The following is a 25,055-nucleotide window of genomic DNA, read 5'->3' as shown; positions in this document are numbered from 1 at the left end:
AGACCATCCTGGTCAACATGGTGAAACCCCGTCTCTACTTAAAATACAAAAAATTAGCTGGGCATGGTGGCGCGTGCCTGTAATCCCAGCTACTTAGGAGGCTGAGGCAGGAGAATTGCCTGAACCCAGGAGGCGGAGGTTGCGGTGAGCCGAGATCGCGCCATTGCACTCCAGCCTGGGCAACAAGAGCGAAACTCCGTCTCAAAAAAAAAAAAAAAAAAAGTATGGAAAAGGGTGTATTATCTAACTCTCCATGAGTGTATAATATAAAGGTATATTTGTATCTCTATGTAAGTGTATTTTAACTATGCACATGTGTATTACATATGTGCGTGTGTTTTTTGTTTCTCGTTTTTTGTTGTTGTTGTTGTTTTTTCCTTTTGAAATGGAGTTTCGCTCTTGTTGCCCAGGCTGGAGTGCAGTGGCACTATCTCGGCTCACTGCAACCTCCGCCTCCCGGGTTCAAGTGATTCTCCGGCCTCAGCCTCCCGAGTATCTGGGATTACTGGCATGCGCCACCATGCCTGGCTAATTAATTTTTTTGTATTTTTAATAGAGATGGGTTTCTCTATGTTAGCCAGGCTGGTCTCAAATTCCTGCCCTCAGCTGATCCGCCTGCCTCAGCCTCCCAAAATGCTGGGATTACAGGCAAGAGCCACCTCGCCTGGCCCTAATTTTTTATTTTTTGCAGGGATGGGGTCTCACTTTGTTGCCCAGGCTGTTCTGAAATCCCTGGCTTCAAGCAATCCTTCCACCTCCATCTCCCAAAGTGTCAGAATTACAGGTGTGAGCCACGCTGCCCAGGCTGTTCATGTATATTATATATATGTGTCTCTCTGTATGTAAGTGTGGCTGTCTTCATATATGTAGATATATGTTTATGTGTATTGCATATGTATGTGTCTCTGTGTGTATCTATTGTATATATTTATATTTTATGTCTCTATGTATGTTATTTATTTATTTTTTTGGATACAGGGTCTTTGAGCCTCAACCTCCCAGATTTAAATGATCCTCCCACCTCAGCCTCCCAAGTAGCTGGTACTACAGGCATGTTCCACCATGTCCAGCTATTTTTTTTTTTTTTAAGACAGAGTCTCGGCCGGGCGCGGTGGCTCAAGCCTGTAATCCCAGCACTTTGGGAGGCCGAGGTGGGTGGATCACGAGGTCAAGAGATCGAGACCATCCTGGTCAACATGGTGAAACCCCGTCTCTACTAAAAATACAAAAAATTAGCTGGGCATGGTGGTGCGTGCCTGTAATCCCAGCTACTCAGGAGGCTGAGGCAGGAGAATTGCCTGAACCCAGGAGGCGGAGGTTGCGGTGAGCCGAGATCGCGCCATTGCACTCCAGCCTGGGTAACAAGAGCGAAACTCCGTCTCAAAAAAAAAAAAAAAAAAAAAAAAAAAAGACAGAGTCTCACTCTGTTGCCTAGGCTAGAGTGCAGTGGTGTGGTCTCCACTCGCTGTGGCCTCTGCCTCCTGGGTTGAGGCGATTCTCCTGCCTCAGCCTCCCAAGTAGCTGGGATTACAGGCATGCACCACCAACACACTAAATTTTGTACTTTTGCAAAATACAAGAATTTTGGGATTACAGAAGTGAGCCACCATGCTAGGCCCCAGATAATTTTTAAAATTTTTTGTACAGACAGAGTCTTGCCATTTTACCCAGTCTTGAACTCCTGGGCTCAAGCAGTCCTCCCACCTTGGCCTCCCAAAGTACTGGGCTTACAAGCATGAGAAGCCACCTTGCCCAGCCTAATGTCATTTACATTTTGTAATCCCAGCGCTTTGGGAGGGCAAGGAGGGCAGATCAGTGAAGTCGGGAGTTCGAGACCAGCCTGACCAACATGGTGAAATGCCATCTCTACTAAAAATACAAAAATTTCGCTCAGCATGGTGGCATGTACCTGTAGTCCCACCTACTCCAGAGACTGCGGCAAAAGTATTGCTTGAGGCTGGGCACGGTGGCTCAAGCCTGTAATCCCAGCACTTTGGGAGGCCGAGGCGGGTGGATCACGAGGTCAAGAGATCGAGACCATCCTGGTCAACATGGTGAAACCCCGTCTCTACTAAAGGTGCAAAAAATTAGCTGGGGATGGTGGCGCGTGCCTGTAATCCCAGCTACTCCGGAGGCTGATGCAGGAGAATTGCCTGAACCCAGGAGGCGGAGGTTGCGGTGAGCCGAGATCGCGCCATTGCACTCCAGCCTGGGTAACAAGAGTGAAACTCTGTCAAAAAAAAAAAAAAAAAAAAAAAAAAGTATTGCTTGAACCCAGGAGGTGGAGGCTGCAGTGAGCCAGGATTGTACTACTGCCCTCCAACCTGAGCAGCAGAGACAGACTCTGTCTCAGAAAATAAAATAAAATAAAAAAGACATACACATAATATAAAATTGGCCATTTTGGCTGGGCACAGTGGCTCACGCCTATAATCCCAGCACTTTGGGAGGCCGGGGCAGGCAAATCAAGAGGTCAAATGATTGAGACCATCCTGGCCAACATAGTGAAACCCTGTCTCTACTAAAATACAAAAATTAGCTGGGCGTGGTGGCATGCGCCTGTAGTCCCAGCTACTTGGGAGGCTGAGGCAGATTTGCTTGAAGCCAGGAGGCGGAGGTTGCAATGAGCTGAGACTGTACCACTGCACTCCAGCCTGGTGCCTGGCGAAAGAGGGAGACTCTGCCTTTAAAAAAAAAAATGGCCGTTTTCACAATTTTAGACTGTGTTATCCAAAGTAGCCCACATGTTGGGATTGGAGACTTGTTTTTGCCCCTGTGATCAACCCAGCCCAGTGCCTGGCATATAGTAGGTGCTCAAGGAACAATTGATAAGGATGACTTTGTCTTTGTTGGGTCAGAGGCCACTTTTTTTTTTTTTTTTTTTTTTTTTTGAGATGGAGTTTCGCTTTTGTTGTCCAGGCTGGAGTACAATGGCACGATCTCGGCTCACTGCAACCTCCACCCCCTAGGTTCAAGCAATTCTCCTGCCTCAGCCTCCCAAGTAGCTGGGATTATAGGCATGCGCCATCATCATGCCTGGCTAATTTTGTATTTTTAGTAAAGACATGGTTTCTCCATGTTGGTCAAGCTGGTCTTGAACTCCCAACCACAGGTGATCCGCCTGCCTTGGCCTCCCAAAGTGCTGGGATTACAGGCGTGAGCCACTACGGCCAGCCACCACATTTTAAGATCAGTTTTTAGCCAGGCATAGTAGCTATCACCTGTAATCCCAGCACTTTGGGAAGCTGAGGTGGGTGAATCCCTTGAGCTCAGGAGTTCAAGACCAGTCTGGGCAACGTGGCAAAATCCTGTTCCTACAAAAAACACAGAAATTAAGCAGATGTGGTGGCACATGCCTGTAGTCCCAGCTACTTGGGAAGCTGAGATGGGAGGATCAATTCAGCCTGGGAGATTGAGGCTGCAGTGAGCTGTGATCATGGCACTGCATTCCAGCCTGGGTAAGTGAGACCCATCTCAAAAAAAAAAAAAAAAAAAAAATAGGGCCTCACGTGGTGGCTAACACCTGTAATCCTAGCACTTTGGGAGGTTAAGGTGAGTGAATAGCCTAAGCTCAGGAGTTTGAGACCAGCCTGAGCAACATAGTGAACCCCCACCTCTACTAAAATACAAAAAATTAGCTGGGTGGTGAGTGCCTGTAGTCCCAACTACTCAGGAGGCTGAAGCATGAGAATCACTTGAACCCAAAAGGCAGAAGTTGCAGTGAGCCAAGATCGTACCACTGGACTCCAGCGTGGGCAACAGAGTGAGCCTGTCTCAAAAAAAAAAAAAAAAAAAAAAAAAAAAAAAGACCAGGCACGGTGACTCATGCTTGTTATCATTGGGAAGCCAAGGCAGGTGGGGTGGTGGACCTGAGGTCAGGAATTCGAGACCAACCTAGCCAAATGGTGAAACCCGGTCTCTACTAAAAATATTAAAAATTAGCTGGGTGTGGTGGCACATGCCTTTAATCCCAGCTACTCCGAAGGCTGAGGCATGAGAATTGCTTGAACCCGTGGGGCAGAGGTTGCAGCGAGCAGAGATCGCACCATTACTCTCCACTAGGCGACAAGACAGAAACTCCAACTAAAAAAGAAAAAAAAACATAAAATCCCGGCTACTGTGGCTCATGCCTGTGATCCCAGCACTTTGGGAGGCTGAGGAGGGCAGATTACCCGAGGTTGGGAGTTTAGGAAGAACATGAAATTCCGCCTCTACTAAAAATAGAAAAAAAATTAGCTGGGCTTGGTGGCACATGCCTGTAATTCCAGTGACTCAGGAGGCTGAGGCATGAGAATCCCTTGAACCCAGGAGACGGAGGTTGCAGTGAGCAGAGATCCCACCTTTACACTCAAGCCTGGGCTAGAGTCTCAAAAAAACAAAACATAGGCCGGGTGCGGTGGCTCACGCCTGTAACATAAGCACTTTGGAGGCCAAGGTGGGTTGATCACCTGAGGTCGGGAGTTCAAGACCAGACTGACCTACATGGTGAAACCCTGTCTTTAAAAAAATAATAATAATAAAATAAAATATTTTTAAAAACCATAAAATAAAAAAAATAAATAAAGAGCAGTATTTAGGATAAAACTTGAATCTGCAGGATGGAATCTTTTGTAGATTGCAAACAGCAGGTTCCCATACGATTCTGGATCTGTGATCTGTGATGTGTTTTGTGCTGTCAGACACATGACTTCAAAGAAGTCCCTGGAAATCAGATCATGAAAAGGTCCTTGGGTTGGGGAAGCAATTGATCAGTTCTCTCAGTACAAGAAGCTGGGGAAGAGGAGGAGCTTGCATTCTGGGATAGCTATGCCCCTACTCAAAGAGAGGCTGGGGGTTTGGGGTGGACAGGCCAGACAGTGACCATCTGAACCTACTCCTCACTGGGGTTTTCCCTCACTCCCTTTCCCATCCTCTGCTGCTGGGAGGGATCTGCTGTCCTGGCATCTGGCCCAGCTGACAGGGTCAAGTGTATGAGTGAAGGCCTGCACGTCAGCCCTAGGGTGTGCAGTTTCAGATTCCAGAGAATGAGCTGGCTCCGAGCCCTGCTGAGTCAATGCTCTTCTCCTTGCCAGTGCTCTGAGCCAACCTGCCCCGGGTTCTTCCTGGCAGATTGGTTTTCTGTGCCAGCCTCCCCTTCCAGATGGGGTCTAGGGGAATTGGAAGGGAAGAGGCAGAGGAGGTCAGTGCACATTTGTTGAATGAATACTTACCCTTGTGGAATGAAGGTGGTCCAGCCCTTTAGACTCACTCAGTATTTCCTTTGTCCCAACTCTGTACCTATACCCCAGGCTCAGTGTGTTGGGGTATCTCCATCCGCCTGGGAACTTCAAACATACAGGGGCTGGGCTGAGAGGGCAGCAGACTCTTTGTTCTTCAGTGAGTAAGTGAATGAAGGAATGAATGAATGAGAGAGAAAGAGGAAGATCTTCCTGTCTCAAACTTTTATTTTATTTTTGAGACAGAGTCTTGCTCTGTCGCCAGGCTAGAGCACAGTGACAGGATCTCGGCTCACGGCAACTGCCACCTCTCGGGTTCAAGGGACTTTCTCTGTCTCTCTTATTTCTTCGAGCGCACTCTCTCTTCCAGGTATTGGGACCCTCTTGCAGGTCGAGAGACCCCCGGCAGACGTGCCGTCCCGGACCAGTCCCCGACAAGGGATTTCTCTGCTTCAACCTCCCGAGTAGCTGGGATTACAAGTGCGCCCACGCCCAGCTAACTTTTTTTTTTTTTTTTTTTTTTAATCTTAGTAGAGACAGGGTTTCACCATGTTGGCCAGAATGGTCTCGAAGTCCTGACCTCATGATCGGCCCATCTCAGCCTCCCAAAGTGCTGAGATTACAGGTGTGAGCCACTGCACCTGGCCTATTTTATTATTTTTTTTAGAGACAGGATCTCACTCTGTTGCCCAGGCTGGAGTGCAGTGACACCATCGTGGCTCACTGCAGCCTCTACTTCCTGGCTCCCTCCTCAGACTCCCAAGTAGCTGGGACCACAGGCATGGACCACCGCCCTGGCTTCCTCCCTTCCTTGTGTCTCCTCTTTCCATTCTCTAAGTTCCTGCTTTATTATATTTATTTATTTATTTATTTATTTATTTTTGAGACGGAGTTTCACTCTTGTTACCCAGGCTGGAGTGCAATGGCGCGATCTCGGCTCACCGCAACCTCCGCCTCCTGGGTTCAAGCAATTCTCCTGCCTCAGCCTCCTGAGTAGCTGGGATTACAGGCACGTGCCACCATGCCCAACTAATTTTTTGTATTTTTAGTAGAGACGGGGTTTCACCATGTTGACCAGGATGGTCTCGATCTCTCGACCTCGTGATCCACCCGCCTCAGCCTCCCAAAGTAGCTGGGATTACAGGCTTGAGCCACCGCGCCCGGCTTAATTTTTTGTATTTTTAGTAGAGACGGGGTTTCACCTTGTTGACCAGGATGGTCTCCATCTCTTGACCTCGTGATCCACCCGCCTCGGCCTCCCAAAGTGCTGGGATTACAGGCGTGAGCCACCGCGCCCGGCTCCTGCTTTATTATAGATAAAGATCAGGACACCGAAGACCCTGGCAGTTGAGGGTAGGCTATGGGGAGTGAGGCCCTGATGCAGGTCCTGCTGCTAAGGCACTCCTAATATCCGGATCAGGGGAGAAATTGAACTCAAAGAATCTCATAAACATAGCTGTGATGACGAACCCTTTTGCGGGAAGGAACAGGCGAGCCCAGAGAAGTCTTTCCTGGGATGGAGGTCATATGGAAGCCTACAGAAGGCGGGACTTTTGGTGAGTCCTGGGCTTCCTGCCCACCTCGTTGAACTCAGTTCTTTTTTATTTATTTATTTATTTTGAGACGGAGTCTTGCTCTGTCGCCCAGGATGGAGTGCAGTGGAGCGATCTCAGCTCAATGCAACCTCCGCCTCCCGGATTCAAGCGATTCTCCTGCCTCAGCCTCCTGAGGAGCTGGGACTACAGGTACCCGCCACCATGCCCAGCTATTTTTTTGTATTTTTAGTAGAGACTGGGTTTCACCAAGTTGGCCAGAGTGGTCTGGAACTCTTGACCTCAGGTGATTCGCCCACCTTGGGCTCCCAAAGTGCTGGGATTACAGGAGTGAGCACCGCGCCGGCCCCTCTCCCCCTGCTTCTGACCTGCAGAACCAGGAGGTCAGGAATGACTTCCCGTCCGGGCGAAAGCGAGCGCAGTCTCCCCCACTGGGTAAGGCGGGGCCGAGTGGTGGGCTTGGAATTCCACAGCCTAGAGGCGGACACTGTGGGGGGAAGGAAGAGTCACGTCTCCCACGGTTCGCAGGGGAAGGCCTGCCGGAGCCTTGCACTCCCAGGGCGCCCCTCAGCCCGCATTACTACCAGGCCTGCAAAGCACAGGACCCCACCCCCGGCCACACGGCCTGCCCCTGGCACTCCCCGCACTCCGCCTCCAAGGCTCCCCCGCCCACTCCGCACCCAACATAAAAACTGTCCTGGGGCGCGGCGAGCAGAAGCCGAGCTGAGTAGATCCACGACTGCGATCCGATTCTTTCCAGTGGCTTCTGCAACCAAGCGGGTATCCGCTCCCGGTCCTCCGCGTCTCCGGCCCTCGCATCTCGAGCCCCAGAGTCCCCGACAGCCCCCGCAATCCCGCTCCCAGGATACCTGAGAGGATGCGCGGTACTCCGACGGCCGGAGCAGCCCTAGTGCTGTGCGCTGCCACCGCTGGGCTGCTGAGCGCTCAGGCCGGCCCCGTGCAGTCCAAGTCGCCACGCTTTGCGTCCTGGGACGAGATGAATGTCCTGGCGCACGGACTCCTGCAGCTCGGCCAGGGGTTGCGGGAACACGCGGAGCGCACCCGCGGTCAGCTGAGCGCGCTGGAGCGGCGCCTGAGCGCGTGCGGTTCCGCCTGCCAGGGAGCCAAGGGGTCCACCGCGCTCCCGTTAACCCCCGGGAGCCGGGTCTCCAGCGGCGAGGTGGACCGTGAGGTCCTTCACAGCCTTCAGGTACGTGCGACCCGGGCTGGTTTTCTGCGCAGCTACTGGCCCTCCTGGCTTGGAAGGGTATGGACAGGAGTGTGGGGGGCGCTACTGTGGCTTCCTGGGATCCCTTGCCTCAAAGGATGGTTTTCTTTTAGGAAGCCGAGGAGGGAGGTTCCCTTGAGGCTAGGTGTTCAAAACTACCTAAAGCACAGTAGCTAGGCTCCCGTCTCTTTGCCACCAAAAAATAAATAAATGAAATTAAAAATAAATTTTTTTTTAAATGGCGGCGTGCGGTGGTAATCCCAGCACTTTGGGAGGCCAAGGTGGACCAATCACCTGAGGTCAGGAGTTTGAGACTAGCCTGGCCAATATGGAGAAACCCCATCTCTACTAAAAATACAAAAAATTGGCCGGGCATGGTGGCGCATGCCTGTAATTCCAGCTACTTGGGAGGCTAAGACAGTAGAATCGCTTGAACCCGGGACGCAGAGTTGCAGTGAGGCCACGTTGCACACTGCACTCCAGCCTGGGCAACAGAGTGAGACTCCTCAAAAAAAAAAAAAAAAAAAAGTAATAAAAATACAAATACAAAAATTAGCCAGGTGTGGTGGTGGGCACCTGTAATCCCAGCTACTTAGGAGGCTGCGGCATGAGAATTGCCTGGACTGGGAGGCAGAGGCTGCAGTGAGCCAAGATCGCACCACTGCACTCCAGCCTGGGCAACAGAGCAGGACTCTGTCTGAAAAAATAAAAAATAAGCCAAGCATGGAGCTGTACAGCTGTAGTCCCAGCTACTCAGGAGGCTGAGACAGGAGGATTGCTTGAGTACAGGAGTTGGAAGCTGCAGTGAGCTGTGATGGCACCACTGCACTCCAACCTTCGTGACAGAATGAGACCCTGTCTTTGGGGGAGAAAAAAAGAAGATAGACTCCCCTACCTGGCCTCAAAGAATGGAGATTTGGAAGGATGGATGAGTGGATGAATGAAGAGACTGGAGGAGGCAAGCCAGGTCCTCACCATTTTCACCCCTCCCCAGACACAGCTCAAGGCTCAGAACAGCAGGATCCAGCAACTCTTCCACAAGGTGGCCCAGCAGCAGCGGCACCTGGAGAAGCAGCACCTTCGGATTCAGAGTCTGCAAAGCCAGGTACCCTAAGGCCAGGGAAGAACAGGTCCCTCTGATAGCTGGGATCCTAGGTGGGGAGGGAGGTGGTGAGAACTGGACCTGTGGGTGGGGACATGGGGCCAGGCATGACCTGATACCCTCCTCCTGTCCCATCTCAGGTTGGCCTCCTGGCCCCCACGCACCTAGACAGTGAGGTGGCCAAGTCTGCCCGAGGAAAGAGGCTGCCCAAGATGGCCCAGCCAGTTGACGTGGCTCACAATGCTAGCCGCCTGCACCGTGAGTGTCTGGCCCTCAAGGCCCTCTGGCAGCCACCCCACCCTATCACTTGCCACTGCTGATCCCCTCCTTGTCAGGTCCACCTTAAGGAGGTGATGTCCCGGCCTTGAGTCCCTGTGGGCCCACCAGTCTCTGGGTCAGGGCTGATGGGGGCAACTCCTTCCCCAGCCCTGACCTCACCCAGCCAGGCCACCTCACCCTTCTCCCCTGCAAGCCAGTGGGCTGTCCCTGAAGCCCTGCTGGTCACTAATTGGGACAGAGATGGAGAAAGAGGTATCTTGAGGGTCCGGATGCGGTAGCTCCCGCCTGTAATGCCAGTATTTTGGGAGGCCAAGGCGGGTGGATCACAAGGTCAGGAGTTCGAGACTAGCCTGGCCAACATGGTCCATCTCTACTAAAGATACAAAAAATTAGCCGGGCGTGGTGGCATGCACCTATAATCCCAGCTACTTGGGAGGCTGAGGCAGGAGAATCACTTAAACCTGGGAGGCGGAAGTTGCAGTGAGCCGAGATTTTGCCATTGCACTCCAGCCTAGGCAACAGGGTGAGACTCCGTCTCAAAAAAAAAAAAAAAAGGAGAGAGAGAGAGAGAGAGAGAGAGAGAGAGAGAGAGACATCTTGAGGGATCTGAGCTGCGGGGGTGCTGGGGAAGGTAGTAATGTGGTTCAGGGGTGCCATCCTGAAGGTTAGAACCTTCTAGCAGAGGGTGTCATGAAGCAGAAGGTGCCAGGTAGGGGTGTTTGTAGATTTCAGCCCTCCGCAGTGTCTTGGAGTGTGGGAATTACGGCTGGGAATCCCCAGCTCCCAGGCCAGAAACACTCACTCTTGCATCTTGCAAATCCAACTCTTCCTCCTCCTTCTCTTGTTCTCCTCCCTCACCCCCCAACTCCCCCAACCCCCAGCCTGCCGACGCAGAAAGTGGGCTTTTGCTGCCATCACAAATTTTAGGTCCTTTATTCCCAAATCTCCGTTAATCTCAAATGACAGCATTTCTCATGTGTCCCACATAGGCTCAAAGTTCTCACTCTGAGTTCATGGCTCCATGTGGTTTCCCTGAGATTCTTGTCCTATCCTGCATCTGTGGCTGTCCACAGCCAACTGGGTGAAAGTTTGGATTCCCCCCTCCCCCCACACCCTAGGGTCAGTGGCAGGCTTCCAGCACTGTAGACCTGAGGGCTTTCTCCTCCTCAAGCTCCTGCTCCTTCCATTCCCCACCCCACACCCGCCAAGGCTGGGATCTTGGTGTGGTATGGGTCCTGTCCACCCTCGAAAGCCGAAAGCCACCATTCCGGGATGAGGCGCTTCTAGCCTAAGAGTGGAGAAGCCACGGGTCCTGGCTGGCAAATTCGGTGAAGGGGGCAGGGGTTCTGTGGGTTCGGGACTCCCCGACTCAGGCCCGCCAAGTAGGAGAAAGTTCAGAGCTGGGAAGGCAAACAGCTGGCATATTAATGGAAGACACACTGGTGGTTTGGCTGTGTGCCGATCCTTACTGGATGGGAGGAAAGTAGGGGAAAGGGGAGATGCCTGAGGGGCCGGAAAGCCTCTTCCTTGTCACTCTGGGCTGGCCTCCACCCCTGCCTTGCAGACTCACTTCGACCTTTCCCCTACTTTTCCGGCTCTGGGCGGTTCTTCCCAGTCTGGAGCATCTGAGCTTCCAGACGTGCTCCCATCCTCCCTCCCTCCTTCTCTCCTCAATCTTGGCTGGTATCCCTCTAGTAGCTGGGACCTCAGGCAGAGCCTGTGAGACCCTCTTGCTCAGCACAGTTCTTCCTCCCCATTCTGGCCCTGCTGTCTCATTCATTGATTTATTCATTTATCAAGTCTTTTCTGTTTGTTCATTTTTTGAGACAGAGTCTCACTCTGTTGCCCAGGTTAGAATGCAGTAATGCAGTGGTGCAATCTCAGCTCGCTGCAACCTCTGCCTCCCGGGTTCAAGTGATTCTTCTGCCTCAGCCTCCCAAGTAGCTGGGATTACAGGAATACACCACCACCACATCCATCTAATTTTTACACAGCCAAGTCTTTTTATTTATTTATTTATTTTATTTTATTTTAGACAGAGTCTCACTCTGTCACCCAGACTGGAGTACAATGACATGATCTCAGCTCACTGCAACCTCTGCCTCCCAGGTTCAAATGATTCTCCTGCCTCAGCCTCCCAAGGAGCTGGGATTACAGGCACCCGCCAACATATCTAGCTAATTTTTGTATTTTTACTACAGATGGGGTTTGGCCATGTTGACCAGGCTGGTCTCAAACTCCTGTCCTCAGTTGATCTGCCCACCTTGACCTCCCAAAGTGCTGGGATTACAGGTGTGAGCCACCACACCCAGCCCATTCATCAAGTCTTTACTGAGCAGCTGCTATGTGCTGGGGCCTGTGTGGATGCTGGTGCCAGGCTGTGGGCAGAGCTGCTCCTTGAGTCAGTCAGAGGAGAGACCACTCAATGACCGCAGTGTCCAGGAGTTGGAAGTCCTTGTTCATTTCCCATTTGGGGAGCTCTGGCCTGGTCTGGGGGTGAGGCAAGGCAAGGTATCCTTCCAGAAGCTGGCACCCGGAGACAGAATTGAGGAAAGAGAGTCCCAGGCAGGGAAACAGCATGTGCAAAGTCCCTGTGGCAGGAGGGTATATGGTACAAGGGTGGGAAAAAAGCCTGTGTGGCCTGAAAGGATGGCAGCATGGCAGGAGGAGGATGGGGACAGGAGCTGGTCCACCAGGTGCCTGTGGACTATGCTGAGGAAGGCCATAGGGAGCCATGGAAGAGGTTAGGCAGATGGCAGAGGGGTGGTCATGAGATCGTATTTGCCTTTTACTCCTCTGGTCATCCACTGCTCAGCCTCCAGACATGCCTGGCTCCCGAGACCCCAGAGGCTGCCCTCCTGTTTCAACTCCCCTCTTTATCTGCCTGCAGGGCTGCCCAGGGATTGCCAGGAGCTGTTCCAGAACGGGGAGAGGCAGAGTGGACTATTTGAGATCCAGCCTCAGGGGTCTCCGCCATTCCTGGTGAACTGCAATATGACCTCAGGTAGGATGTGCTAGCCCACCAGGGGGCACGCTCCCCACAAGCCCAGTTGTCTTTCTTTAAATGGAAAAAAAAAAAAAAAAAAAAAAAAAAATTAGAGGCAGGGTCTTGTGATGTTACCCAGGTTGATCTTGAACTCCTGGGTTCAAGCAGTCCTCCTACCTCAGCCTTCTGAGTAGCTGGGACTACAGGTATGTGTCACTGTGCCTGCCTGTATATCTTTTCTTTTTTATTTTTATTTTATTTTATTTTAAGACAGAGTTTTACTCTGTTGCCCAGGCTGAAGTGTAGTGGCCTGATTTTGACTCACTGCAACCTCTGCCTCCTGAGTTCAAGTGATTCTCCTGTGTCAGCCTCCCCAGTAGCTGAGACTACAGGCACAAGCCACCACACCCAGCTAATTTTTCTATTTTTAGTCGAGACAGAGTTTCACCATGTTGGTCAGGCTGGTCTCAAACTCTTGACCTCAAATGATCCACTGACCTCGGCCTCCCAAAAGGCTGGGATTACAGGCATGAGCCACTGTGCCCAACCTCTTTTCTTTAAAATACAGCCCATGTCTGGGTGTAGTGGCTCATGCCTGTAATCAGAGCACTTTGGGAGGCTGAGGCATGAGGATGACTTGAGTCCAAAAGTTCGAGACCAGTCTGGACAATTTAGTGAGACCTCATCTTTACAAAAAATTTTGTAAAAAAAAAAAAAAAAAAAAGAGAGAGAAAATAAAAATTAAAAATAACAAATAAAAGTCGGCCGGGCGCGGTGGCTCAAGCCTGTAATCCCAGCACTTTGGGAGGCCGAGGCGGGTGGATCACTGGGTCAAGAGATCGAGACCATCCTGGTCAACACGGTGAAACCCCGTCTCTACTAAAAATACAAAAAATTAGCTGGGCATGGTGGCGCGTGCCTATAATCCCAGCTACTCAGGAGGCTGAGGCAGGAGAATTGCCTGAACCCAGGAGGCGGAGGTTGCGGTGAGCCGAGATCGTGCCATTGCACTCCAGCCTGGGTAACAAGAGCGAAACTCTGTCTCAAAAAAAAAATAATAATAAAAATAAAAAAATAAAAAAAAAAATAAAAGTCAGCCCTTGCTGAGAATGGTGGCACATCCCTGTAGTCCCAGCTACATAGGAGGCCAAGACAGGAGGGTTGCTTGAGCCCAGGAGGTGGAGGTTGCAGTGAGCCGAGAGCGCACCATTGCACTCCAGCTTGGGTAACACAAGTCAAAGTCCATCTCAAAAAAAAAAAAAAAAAAAAAAAAAAAATTCAGGCTTATACCTGAACTTCCAGCACTCTGGGAGGCTGAGGCAGGTGAATCATTTGAGGTCAGGAGTTTGAGACCAGCCTGGCCAACATGGTGAAACCCCATCTCTACCCAAAATACAAACATTAGCCAGGTGTGGTAGCAGGATCCTGTAATCCCAGCTACTCAGGGGACTGAAGCACAAAAATCACTTGAACCCAGGAGGCAGAGGTTGCAATTAGCTGAGACTGTGCCACTGTGCACCAGCCTGGGCAACAGAGTGAGTCTCCATTTCTTAAAAAAAAAAAAAAAAAAAATGCAGCTTTTTTTTCCATTGAGAAGAAGCCCTTTCCATTATAACATGGGATCTGTGGTTGAGAACTGCAGGGGAAGAACCAGTTCAGCTGGTCCAGAGAGGCTTTGCAGATTTCCACTGCCTTCTCCCTCCCTCCCTCATTCCCTGCTGGGTTCTTGGAACAAAGATGTTTCCAAGGCCAGCCCATAATATTCCTCCCTCTGACCCACACTTCTCTAGTCCTTTAGGGATGAGTAAGGGAGCTGCTGTCATCCTGGGTTTGGAGGGGGTTTGGTGCCTGGGAGCCAGATGAAAGAGTGGGGTCCCCTGTGAGGAAGGACTTCCTGGTGACCTTGTACCTTTCTGGACAGATGGAGGCTGGACAGTAATTCAGAGGCGCCACGATGGCTCTGTGGACTTCAACCGGCCCTGGGAAGCCTACAAGGCAGGATTCGGGGATCCCCAAGGTGGGTATTTCCTGTGGGGACAGAGGCAGGGGAAGAAGAGGGACCTTTAGAGGTGGCCCTGCCTCACTGAGTGGCCTCTCCCACTCTAGGTGAGTTCTGGCTGGGCCTGGAGAAGGTGCACAGCATCACAGGGGACCATGACAGCCGCCTGGCCGTGCAGATGTGGGACTGGGATGGCAACACGGAGTTGCTGCAGTTTCCCGTGCACCTGGGTGGTGAGGATACGGCCTATAGCCTGCAGCTCACCTCGTCCATGGCCGGTCAGCTGGGTGCCACCGCCGTCCCACCCAGTGGCCTCTCTGTGCCCTTCTCCACTTGGGACCAGGATCATGACCTCCGCGGGGACAAGAACTGCGCCAAGAGCCTCTCTGGTGAGCAGACTCTGCCAGGCCACGCCCAGCCAGCACCTCCCCTTCTCACTTCTGCTGCTCTGTCCTGCCTTGAACCCCAAAGTACATCTATTTTCTACCCCGCTCTTCCTTACATGCCATGTGCATGACCGGGCCACTGACTTAGCCACTCTGGCCTCAGTTTTCCCATACTTAACAGGGTCTCGACTGGCCAGGCGTGGTGGCTCACGCCTGTAATGCCAGCACTTTGGGAGACCAAGGTGGGCTGATCACTTGAGGTCAGGAGTTCGTGATCAGCCTGACAAACATGGTAAAACTCCGTCTCAACTAAAATACAAAATTTAGCTGGGCATGGTGGCAGGTGCCTGTAATCCCAGCTACTTGGGAGGCTGAGGCAGGAGAATAGCCTGAACCTGGGAGGCAGAGGTTGCAGTGAGCTGAGATCATGTCACTGCACTCTAGCCTGGGTGACAAATCGAGATTCTGCCTCAAAAAAAAAAAAAAAAATCTTTCTTTTCTTTTCTCTTTCTTTCTTTCTCTTTATTTTCTTTCTTTCTTTTTCTTCTTTCTTTTTTTCTTTTTATTATTATTATTTGAGACGGAGTTTTGCTCTTGTTACCCAGGCTGGAGTGCAACGGCGAAATCTCAGCTTACCGCAACCTCTGCCTCCCAGGTTCAAGCGATTCTCCTGCCTCAGCCTCCCGAGTAGCTGGGACTACAGGCATGCACCACCATGCCCAGATAGTTTTGTTTTGTTGTTTTTTTTTTTTTTTTTTTCTTTTTTTTGAGACGGAGTTTCGCTCTTGTTACCCAGGCTGGAGTGGAATGGCGCGATCTCGGCTCACCGCAACCTCCGACTCCTGGGTTCAAGCAATTCTCCTGCCTCAGCCTCCTGAGTAGCTGGGATTACAGGCACGCGCCAACATGCCCAGCTAATTTTTTTGTATTTTTAGTAAAGACGGGGTTTCACCATGTTGACCAGGACAGTCTCAATCTCTTGACCTCGTGATCCACCCGCCTCGGCCTCCCAAAGTGCTGGGATTACGGGCTTGAGCCACCAGGCCCGGCGTTTTGTATTTTTAGTAGAGACAGGGTTTCTCCATGTTGGTCAGGCTGGCCTGGAACTCCTGACCTCAGGTGATCTACCTTCCTTGGCCTCCCAAAGTGCTGGGATTACAGGCAAATCACCACACCTGGCCTGACCATCTTTATTTTTATTTACTTATTTATTTTTTGGGATAGAGTCCTGCTGTCTTGAAGGCTAGAGAGCAAGTATGGTGATCTTGGCTCACTGCAGCCTCCCAGGTTCAAGTGATTCTCCTGGCTTAGCCTCCCAAGTAGCTGGGATTATAGGCACCTGCCATCACACCTGGCTAAGTTTTTGTGTTGTTGTAGAGACAGTGTTTCACCATGTTGGCCAGGCCAGTCTTTAATTCCTGACCTCAAGTGATTCTACCACCTTGGCCTCCCAAAGTGCTGAGATTACAGGTATCAGTCACACGACATCCAGCCACGACCATCTTTAAAATGGTGCCTACTCCATAGGATTCTTTTTTTTTTTTTTTTTTTGGAAACATGGTCTTGCTCTTTCTCCCAGAGTGGAGTGCAGTGGTGTGATCATAGCTCACTGCAGCTTGGATCTCCCTGGGCTGAAGTAAAGGCTGAGACTGGGTGTGGTAGCTTCACGCCTGTAATCCCAGTGATTTGGGAGACCAAGGAGGGAGGATCACTTCATCCCAGGGGTTTGACAGCAGCCTGGGCAATATAGGGAGACCCTGTCTCTATAGAAAAACACAAAAATTGGCTGGGCATGGTGGCTTATGTCTGTAATTCCAGCACTTTGGGAGGCTGAGGCAGGTGGATCATGAGGTCAGGAGTTCAAGACCAGCCTGGCCAACATAGTGAAACACCGTCTCTACTAAAAATACAAAAATTAACTGGGCATGGTGGCACATGCCTGCAGTCCCAGCTACTCGGGAGACTAAGGTAGGAGAACTGCTTGAACCTGGGAGGTGGAGGTTGCAGTGAGCCAAGATCGTGCCATTGCACTTCAGCCTTAGTGACAGAATGAGACCCTGTCTTTTGGGGAACGAGACTCCGTTTCGGAAAAACAAAAACAAAAACAAAAATTAGCCAGGCACAGTAATCCCAGCACTTTGAGAGGCTGAAGCGAGTGGATCACTTGAGCCCAGGAGACCAGCCTGGGCAACATGGTGAAATCCCATCTCTATTTAAAATGAAAAAAAACTAGCTGGGCATGGTAGTGCATGTCTGTGGTCCCATCTACTCAGGAGGCTGAGGCGGGAGTATCTCTTGATCCTAGGAGGTCAAGGCTGCAGTGAGCCAAGATTTCGCCACTGCACTCAAGCCTAGGCGACAGAGTGAGACCCTGCCTCAAAAGAAAAAAAAAAAGCCAGGCACAGTGGCTCACACCTGTGGTCTCAGCTACCTGGGAGGCTCAGGTAGGAGGATCACTTGAGCCCAGGAGGCTAAGGCTACACTGAGCCATGACCACAGAATTGCACTCCAGCCTGGGCAACAGAGCCATACCCTGTCTCAAAAAAAATTTTTTTTTTTTACCTAAAAATAAGGCCAGGCATGGTGGTTCATGCCTATAATCCCAGAACTTTGGGAGGCCAAGGCAGGTGGATCAACTGAGGTCAGGAGTTCGAGACCAGCCTGCCCAACATAGTGAAACCCCATTTCTACTAAAAATACAGAAACTAGCTGGGTGTGATGGTGGGTGCCTGTAATCTCAGCTACTGAGGAGGCTGAGGCATGACAATCCCTTGAACCTGGGAGGCAGAAGTAGCAGTGAGCCAAGATTGCATCACTGCACTCCAGCCTGGGCAATAGAGTGAGACTCATTCTAAAAAAAAAAAAAAAAAAAAAAAAAAAAAAAAAAAAAAAGACCAAAAATTAGCCAGGTGTGGTGGCAAGTGCCTGTGATGACAGCTACTCATGAGGCTGAGGCAGGAGAATCACTTGAATCTGGGAGGCGAAGGTTGCAGTGAGCCGAGATCGTGCCACTGAACTACAGCCTGGGTAACAGAGTGAGACTCGGTCTCAAAAAAAAAAAAAAAAGTTAAGTCCAAAGCCCAACCTGGTCCCCAACCTGTCTCATCCTCCACTCCATTCCCATCTCCCTCCAGCCCCATTCATGGCCCAAAGACCTGACCATGTTCCTTCTCTCCTGACCCCGGCAGGAGGCTGGTGGTTTGGCACCTGCAGCCATTCCAACCTCAACGGCCAGTACTTCCGCTCCATCCCACAGCAGCGGCAGGAGCGTAAGAAGGGAATCTTCTGGAAGACCTGGCGGGGCCGCTACTACCCGCTGCAGGCCACTACCATCTTGATCCAGCCCATAGCGGCAGGGGCAGCCTCCTAGCCTTCCCGCAGGGCCTGGTCCCAGGCTCACAGAGGACAGTGACTCTTGGCTCTGCCCGAGGATGTGGGCACTCCCTGCCCAGGCAGGGGCTCCAAGGAGGGGCCACCTGGAACCTCGTGGACGGAGAAGACCACGACTGGAGAAGCCCTTTTTCTGAGTGCAGGGGGGCTGGACACATTGCTCCCTGAGATCAGGGCCACAGGACATGCACAGACCCTGAGGCATGGACGGAAGGGCATGGAGCTTCACTCCTTGGCCGGGGAGCTGGGGATGCAGAGGGACCACTTGGGACCAGCCAGGCTGGCCTCAATGGCGGACTCAGTCACATTGACTGACTGGGGGACCAGGGCTCGCGTGGGTCGAGAACGCCCTCATGGTGCTCATGCTGTTGTGTGTAGGTCCCACAGGGACGCAAGTAGGTGCCAATGGTATCTGGACGGAGATCACAGAGTTCTTGGAATAAAAGCAACCTCAGAACACTTTGTTCTTTTTTTTCAATATGTTTTCTTGCTTTGTTTTTCTTTTCTTTTTTTTTCTTTTTCTTTTTTTTTTTTGAGATGCTGTTTCGCTCTTGTTACCCAGGCTGGAGTGCAATGGCAGGATCTCGGCTCACCGCAACCTCCGCCTCCTGGGTTCAAGCAATTCTCCTGTCTCAGCCTCCCGATTAGCTGGGACTACAGGCGCGCACCACCATGCCCAGCTAATTTTTGTATTTTTAGTAGAGACGGGGTTTCACCTTGTTGACCAGGATGGTCTCGATCTCTTGACCTCGTGATCCACCTGCCTCGGCCTCCCAAAGTGCTGGGATTATAGACGTGAGCCACCACGCCCGGCCAATCTTTTCTTTTTTTTCTTTCTTTCTTTTTTTTTTTTTTAAGTTCACAGATCTAGTAAGCTACCCTCAGTTTGTTTTAAAGAAAAAGTGGACAAAGTCCATGTAAACATGTTCCCAGGACCAGGCGCGGTGGCTTCTACCTGTAATCCCAGCCCTTTGGGAGACCAAGGTGGGCAGATCATTTGAGGTCAGTAGTTCAAGATCGGCCTGGCCAACATGATGAAATCCTGTCTCTACAAAAAAACACAAAAAATTAGCTGGGTATGGTGGTGCGTGCCTATAATCCCAGCTACTTGGGAGACTGAGGCAGGAGAATCACTTGAACCCAGGAGGTGGAGGTTGCAGTGAGTCAAGATGGTGCCACTGCACTCCAGCCTGAGTGACAGGGCAAGACTCTGTCTCAAAAATAAATAAATCCATAAGGAAAGAAAGAAAAATTAATAATCATTGAATGCCATATATCTAGGACATATGTGGCAACAAATATGAAAAACAACATCTGCCCATGTCCTGAATCCCAGCTGCTGTTAATCTTTTTTTTTTTTTTTTTTTTTTTTTGAGACAGAGTCTCACTCTGATGGCCAGGCTGGAGTGCAGTGGTGTGATCTCGGCTCACTGCAACCTCTGCCTCCCAGGTCCAAGCGATTCTCCTGCCTTGGCCTCCTAAGTAGGTGGAATTACAGGTGCCCACCACCTGTAAGCCAGACTGACTTCAAATCCCTGATCTCAAGCGATCTGCCCACCTCAGCCTCCCAAAGTGGTGGGATTAATAGACATGAGCCACCACACCTGGCCTGTTAATCTATTTTTGCCCCAGTATCTCCCTTCTTGTGCTACAAGAAAAAACCTCTGCAATTTCCTGGTCTTGACCCTTCCTGGCAGATGCTGGGGACACAGTGGTTTATCAGGGGCTGTGGCTGGATGTGGATGGCAAACTCTTTAGCTTTGTAGAGGTCTGTCCTATAGCTGCCAGACCAGGGAGGCTGGAGGCTGCCCTCTTCAGGTTCCTTGTTGGCAGGCATCCTGTACAGAGCAGACTTAGAGATTCTCTGAGCCCACTGTCACTGGAGCCAGTGGTGAGCCCAGCCTGCAGAAGGGCTTCCTCTAGATATACCTTCTTCACTTCCAGGCTCTGCCAAAGATGGGCTCATCTCTTTAACATCATTCTTTTTCTTTTCTTTTCTTTCTTTTCTTTTTTTTTTTTTTTTTTTTTTTTTTTTCTTTTCAGTTGGAGGCTCACTCTGTCGCCCAAGCTGGAGTACGGTGGCACAATCTTGGCTCACTACAACCTCCACCTCTTGGGTTCAAGTGATTCTCCTGCCTCAGCCTCCCAAGTAGCTGGGAGCCACCACACCTGGCTAATTTTTGTAGTTTTTAGTAGAGACAGGGTTTCACCAGGTTGACCAGGCTGGTCTTGAACTCCTGACCTCGTGATTCACCCACCTTGGCCTCCCAAAGTGCTGGGATGACAGGCGTGAGCCACTGCGGCCATGCAAGCTCACTGGCCCCAGTTCCTGTATTTGGAAAATGGGGATAGTTTTGATACCCCACCCCTCCATGCCACCACCCCTTCCTGGCCTCATGGTGCCAGGAGGGGGTGGTGCAGAATTAACAAGGCATTAATATTCAATACAGGCTGGGTGCAGGCGCTGGTGACTGTAATCCCAGCACTTTGGGAGGCTGAGGCTGGAAGATCTTGGAGTTTGAGACCAGCCTAGGCAACACAGCAAGACCTTAGCTCTACAGTAAACTTTTTTTTTTTTTTTTTTTTTTTAGTAGAGACAGGTTTTCACCATGTTGGCCAGGCTGGTCTGGAAGTCTTGACCTCAGGTGATCCACCTGCCTCGGACTCACAAAGTGCTGGGATTACAGGCATAAGCTGCCGCACCTGGTCTACAGTAAATTTTTTAAAAGGCTGAGCACAGTGATTCACGCCTGTAATCCCAACACTTTGGAAGGCTAGGCAGGTGGATCACGAGATCAGGAGTTCAAGACCAGCCTGGCCAACATGGTAAAAACCTGTCTCTACTAAAAATACAAAAAATTAGCTAGGTATGGTGGTGCATGCCTGTAATCCCAGCTACTCGGGAGGCTAAGGCAGGAGAATCGCTTGAAGCCAGGAGGTGGAGGTTGCAGTGAGATGAGATCACACCACTGCACTCCAGCCTTGGCAACAAGAGGGAAACTCCATCTCAAAAAAAAAAAAAAAAAGCTTTTAAACAAGGAGTAACATAGTCTGACTTATGTTTTTAAAAGCTTCCTCAGGCTGAGTGTGATGGCTCAGATTTATAATCCAGCATTCTGGGAGGCCGAGATGGGAGGATTACTTGAGCCCAGGAGTTTGAGACCAGCCTGAGCAATATAGTAAGACCACATCTCTACAAAAAAAAAGAAAAAAATTAGCCGGGCATGGTGGCACACACTTGTGGTTCTGGCTACTTGAGAGGCAGAGGCAGGAGGATCACTTGAGCACAGGAGGTCGAGGCTGCAGTGAGTCATGAATGCCACCGGGCAACAGAGACCCGGTCTCCAAAAACAAAGAAAATATCCCCTCCTACTACTACTGTGGACAAAGGAGGAAACAGAGCTCTGGTTCAGGGAGTGAGAATGGGGGTCAGGATCAGGTGGTGGTAGTAAAGAGGGTAAGAAGTGATCAGAATCAGGGCCAGGCTTGTTGGCTCATGCCTGTAAAGCCAGCACTTTGGGAAGCTGAGGTAGGGGGATCACTTGGGCCAGGAGTTGCAGACCAGCCTGGCCAACATTGCGAAACCCTGTCTCTAATAAAAATACAAAAATTATCTGGGCGTGGTTGTGCACGCCTGTAATTCCGGCTATTTGGGAGGCTGAGGCATGAGAATAGCTTGAACCCAGAGGGCGGAAGTTGTAGTGAGTTGAGATTGTACTACTGAGCTCTATCCTGGGCAACAGAGCAAGACCCTGCTTCAAAAACAAATAAACAAAAATCAAGAGAAATTTCAGAGGGAGGATAGACAGAATAAGGCAGTTGAGGGAGGTAAAGGGAGAGAGGCAAAGGGTGGGAGGCAGAGAGGAGAATATGAGGAGAGAGAAATCCATGACCTCTGACTTCGATGGGAGGGAGGGAAGGAGAGATGGAGACACAAGACAGGGAGTGGATATGGGGAAGGAGTCAAAAGCGTTTATGGGATGTGTTATACAAAACTTATAGGAGGCCCAACAAACTAAACCAAAACGGAGCCACTCATGCTAAAGTCCTACATGAGCAAACTGAAACTAAGTTGTTTATCTGACCTTCTAAGAAATCAGGAGAGAGCGATAAGATAGCCAAATCTCCAGCCAGGTCAGTTTTAGCCAGCATGATAAGGAAGTCCTCTCTGCTCTAAGCTTTACAAGAAAAGTAACTGGGCTGAGTGCAGTGGTGGCTCATGCCTGTAATCCCAGCACTTTGGAAGGTCAAGGCAGGAGGATCACTTGAGCTCAGGAGTTCAAATCCAGCCTGGGCAACATGGCAAGACCCTGTCTCTGCAGAAAAATTAGCTGGGCCTGGTGGCACATGCCTGTGATCTTAGCTCCTCAAAAGGCTGAGGTGGGCAGACTGCTTGAGCCCAGGAAGTTGAGGCTGCAGTGAGTTATGATTGCACTACTGCACTCCAGCCTGGGTGACAGAGCAAGACTCAGACTCCAAAAAAAAAAAAAAAAAAAAAAAAAAGGAAACTTTAAAATGACCAATCCACGTTTTTTTTTTTTTTTTTTTTTTTTTTTCTGAGTTGGAGTTTCACTCCTCTTACCCAGACTGGAGTGCAATGGTGCGGTCTCAGTTCACTACAACCTCTGCCTCCTGGGTTCAAGCGATTCTCCTGCCTCAACCTCCTGAGTAGCTGGGATTATAGGCACCCACCACTGCACCCTGCTAATTTTTTTGTATTTTTTAGTAGAGATAGGGTTTCACCATGTTGGTCAGGCTGGTCTCAAACTCCTGACCTCAGGTGATCCACCCACCTGAGCCTCCCAAAGTGCTGGGATTACAGACGCGAGCCACTGCGCCCGGCCTCTACGTTTTATTTTCTGTTCCTGCTTTCCTTGGCCCTTCTTCTGCCTGTAAAACCAACCTGCCTGCTCAACTCCTGGGAAAAGTAGTTTCATTTTGTGAAATGCAGTGTTGCCCGATTATAGAATTGCAAATAAAATCAAGTAAACCCTTTAAACTAAATGTGTTGTGATTTTGTTTTTTGACAGATGCCCGATGAACACCCTGGGAATGAGATCCAAGAGGCAGTAATAGTGACTGCTCTAATAGCCAGCACATCGGCTGTGTGCTTATTCCACACTGTATAACATATTTATTCAGCACTGGGGAAGTTACAGCAGTGATGAGGACAGATGCAGTCCCTGACCTCATGAGGCTGATATTCTGTTAATGGAGGACAAAAAACAAACAGATCAATGGATCAAGAAAGTCACGGGGCTTTTTGGGTTTTTTTTAGACAGGGTCTTGCTCTGTTGCCCAAGTTGGAGTGCAGTGGGGTGATCATGGTTCACTGCAGCCTCGACCTCCCAGGCTCAAACGATCCTCACGCCTTGGCCTCCCAAGTATCTGGGACCATGACATGCAGCACCATACCTGGCTAATTTATTTCTATTTTTATTTATTTTACCTGTTAGACCTTCCTTGATTTTTTTTTTTTTTTTTTTTTTTTTTTTTTTTAAGAGACTGGGTTTGACACGTTGCCCAGGCCGGTCTTAGCTCCTGGCCTTAAGTGATCTTCCCACCTCGGCCTCCTCAAAGTGCACGTTTACAAGCATGAGCTACCCTAGCTGGCCAAAAAAAAAGCAATGTATACTTTATGTTAATAATATTGCACTGTGCCGGGCACGGTGGCTCAAGCCTGTAATCCCAGCACTTTGGGAGGCCGAGGCGGGTGGATCACGAGGTCGAGAGATCGAGACCATCCTGGTCAACATGGTGAAACCCCGTCTCTACTAAAAATACAAAAAATTATCTGGGCATGGTGGCGCGTGCCTGTAATCCCAGCTACTCAGGAGGCTGAGGCAGGAGAATTGCCTGAACCCAGGAGGCGGAGGTTGCGGTGAGCCGAGATCACGCCATTGCACTCCAGCCTGGGTAACAAGAGTGAAACTCCGTCTCAAAAAAAATAAATAAATAAAAATAATATTGCACTGTGGCCGGGCGCGGTGGCTCACGCCTATAATCCCAGCACTTTGGGAGGCCGAGACGGGTGGATCACGAGGTCAAGAGATCGAGACCATCCTGGTCAACATGGTGAAACCCCATCTCTACTAAAAAATACAAAAAGTTAGCTGGGCATGGTGGCGCGTGCCTGTAATCCCAGCTACTCAGGAGGCTGAGGCAGAAGCATTGCCTGAACCCAGGAGACGACAGAGGTTGTGGTGAGCCAAGATCGCGCCATTGCACTCCAGCCTGGGTAACAAGATCGAAACTCTGTCTCAAAAAAAAAAAAAAATTGCATTGTGGGCCGGGCACAGTGGCTCACACCTGTAATCCCAGCATTTTGGGAGGCCAAGATGTGTGGATCACCTGAGATCAGGAGTTCGAAACCAGCCTGACCAACATGGAGAAACCCCATCTCTACTAAAATTAGCTGGGCGTGGTGGCGCATGCCTATAATCCCAGCTACTCAGGAGGCTGAGGCAGGAGAATCGCCTGAACTCGGGAGGCGGATTTGCAGTGAGCCGAGATGGCGCCATTGCACTCCAGCCTGGGCAGCAAGAGCAAAACTGTCTCAAAAATAATAATAATATTGCATCATTGTTTATTGAAAATTTGTCAAGAAAGTAAATTTTAGATACTCTCACTACACACACCATTATGGAAGGCAATGGATAGGTTAATTGCTTAACTGTCATAATTATTTCACTGTGTACATGTATATCAAAACAGCAGGCTGTACACCCTAAATATATGAAATAAACACATACTGTATCGTCAGGTAGTGATAAATTCTGTCACTACTGCTACCTGACGATACAGTATGTGTTTATTTTACATATTACTTATATTTATGTTTTACCTATGGGTAAAATATGGGACAAAGAGGAGCAGGAGGTCCTGTTGGAGAGCACCTGATGCCCAATAAGGATTT

General features: G+C 50.2%; 1 protein-coding gene across 3 annotated transcripts; it reads left to right on the top strand.

Annotated features, from left to right (window-relative positions):
* Window positions 1–6,524: 6,524 nt before the first annotated feature.
* Window positions 6,525–23,458, top strand: ANGPTL4 (angiopoietin like 4). 3 transcript variants are annotated; one of them, XM_074384690.1, is made up of 8 exons: window positions 6,525–7,204; window positions 7,530–7,979; window positions 8,992–9,102; window positions 9,240–9,357; window positions 12,269–12,382; window positions 14,286–14,381; window positions 14,471–14,752; window positions 23,170–23,458. In XM_074384690.1, the coding sequence occupies exons 1-8, from the start codon at window positions 6,974–6,976 to the stop codon at window positions 23,178–23,180; spliced, it is 1,413 nt and encodes a 470-aa protein (XP_074240791.1). In that variant the 5' UTR covers window positions 6,525–6,973; the 3' UTR covers window positions 23,181–23,458. The 3 variants fall into 3 exon arrangements, with proteins under 3 accessions (XP_074240791.1, XP_039321431.2, XP_074240792.1); XM_039465497.2 differs by lacking the exon at window positions 23,170–23,458 and adding an exon at window positions 17,938–18,598 and having other exon boundaries at window positions 6,529–7,204; XM_074384691.1 differs by lacking the exons at window positions 6,525–7,204; window positions 23,170–23,458 and adding an exon at window positions 17,938–18,598 and having other exon boundaries at window positions 7,291–7,979.
* Window positions 23,459–25,055: the final 1,597 nt, after the last annotated feature.

This window comes from Saimiri boliviensis, chromosome 14 (genome assembly GCF_048565385.1).
Source record: "Saimiri boliviensis isolate mSaiBol1 chromosome 14, mSaiBol1.pri, whole genome shotgun sequence".
NCBI classification, from domain to species: domain Eukaryota; kingdom Metazoa; phylum Chordata; class Mammalia; order Primates; family Cebidae; genus Saimiri; species Saimiri boliviensis.
This window is presented reverse-complemented; position numbering and strand designations above follow the sequence as displayed.

What these genes read in the sequence shown, in the direction of transcription:
- ANGPTL4 (XM_039465497.2), top strand. Translation starts at nt 6,974, where the DNA reads ATGCCCAGCTATTTTTTTGTATTTTTAGTAGAGACTGGGTTTCACCAA. An exon ending in AGCGCAGTCTCCCCCACTGG is followed by an intron (nt 7,205 to 7,529) that starts GTAAGGCGGGGC and finishes GATTCTTTCCAG; the next exon opens with TGGCTTCTGCAACCAAGCGG. An exon ending in TTCAGAGTCTGCAAAGCCAG is followed by an intron (nt 9,103 to 9,239) that starts GTACCCTAAGGC and finishes GTCCCATCTCAG; the next exon opens with GTTGGCCTCCTGGCCCCCAC.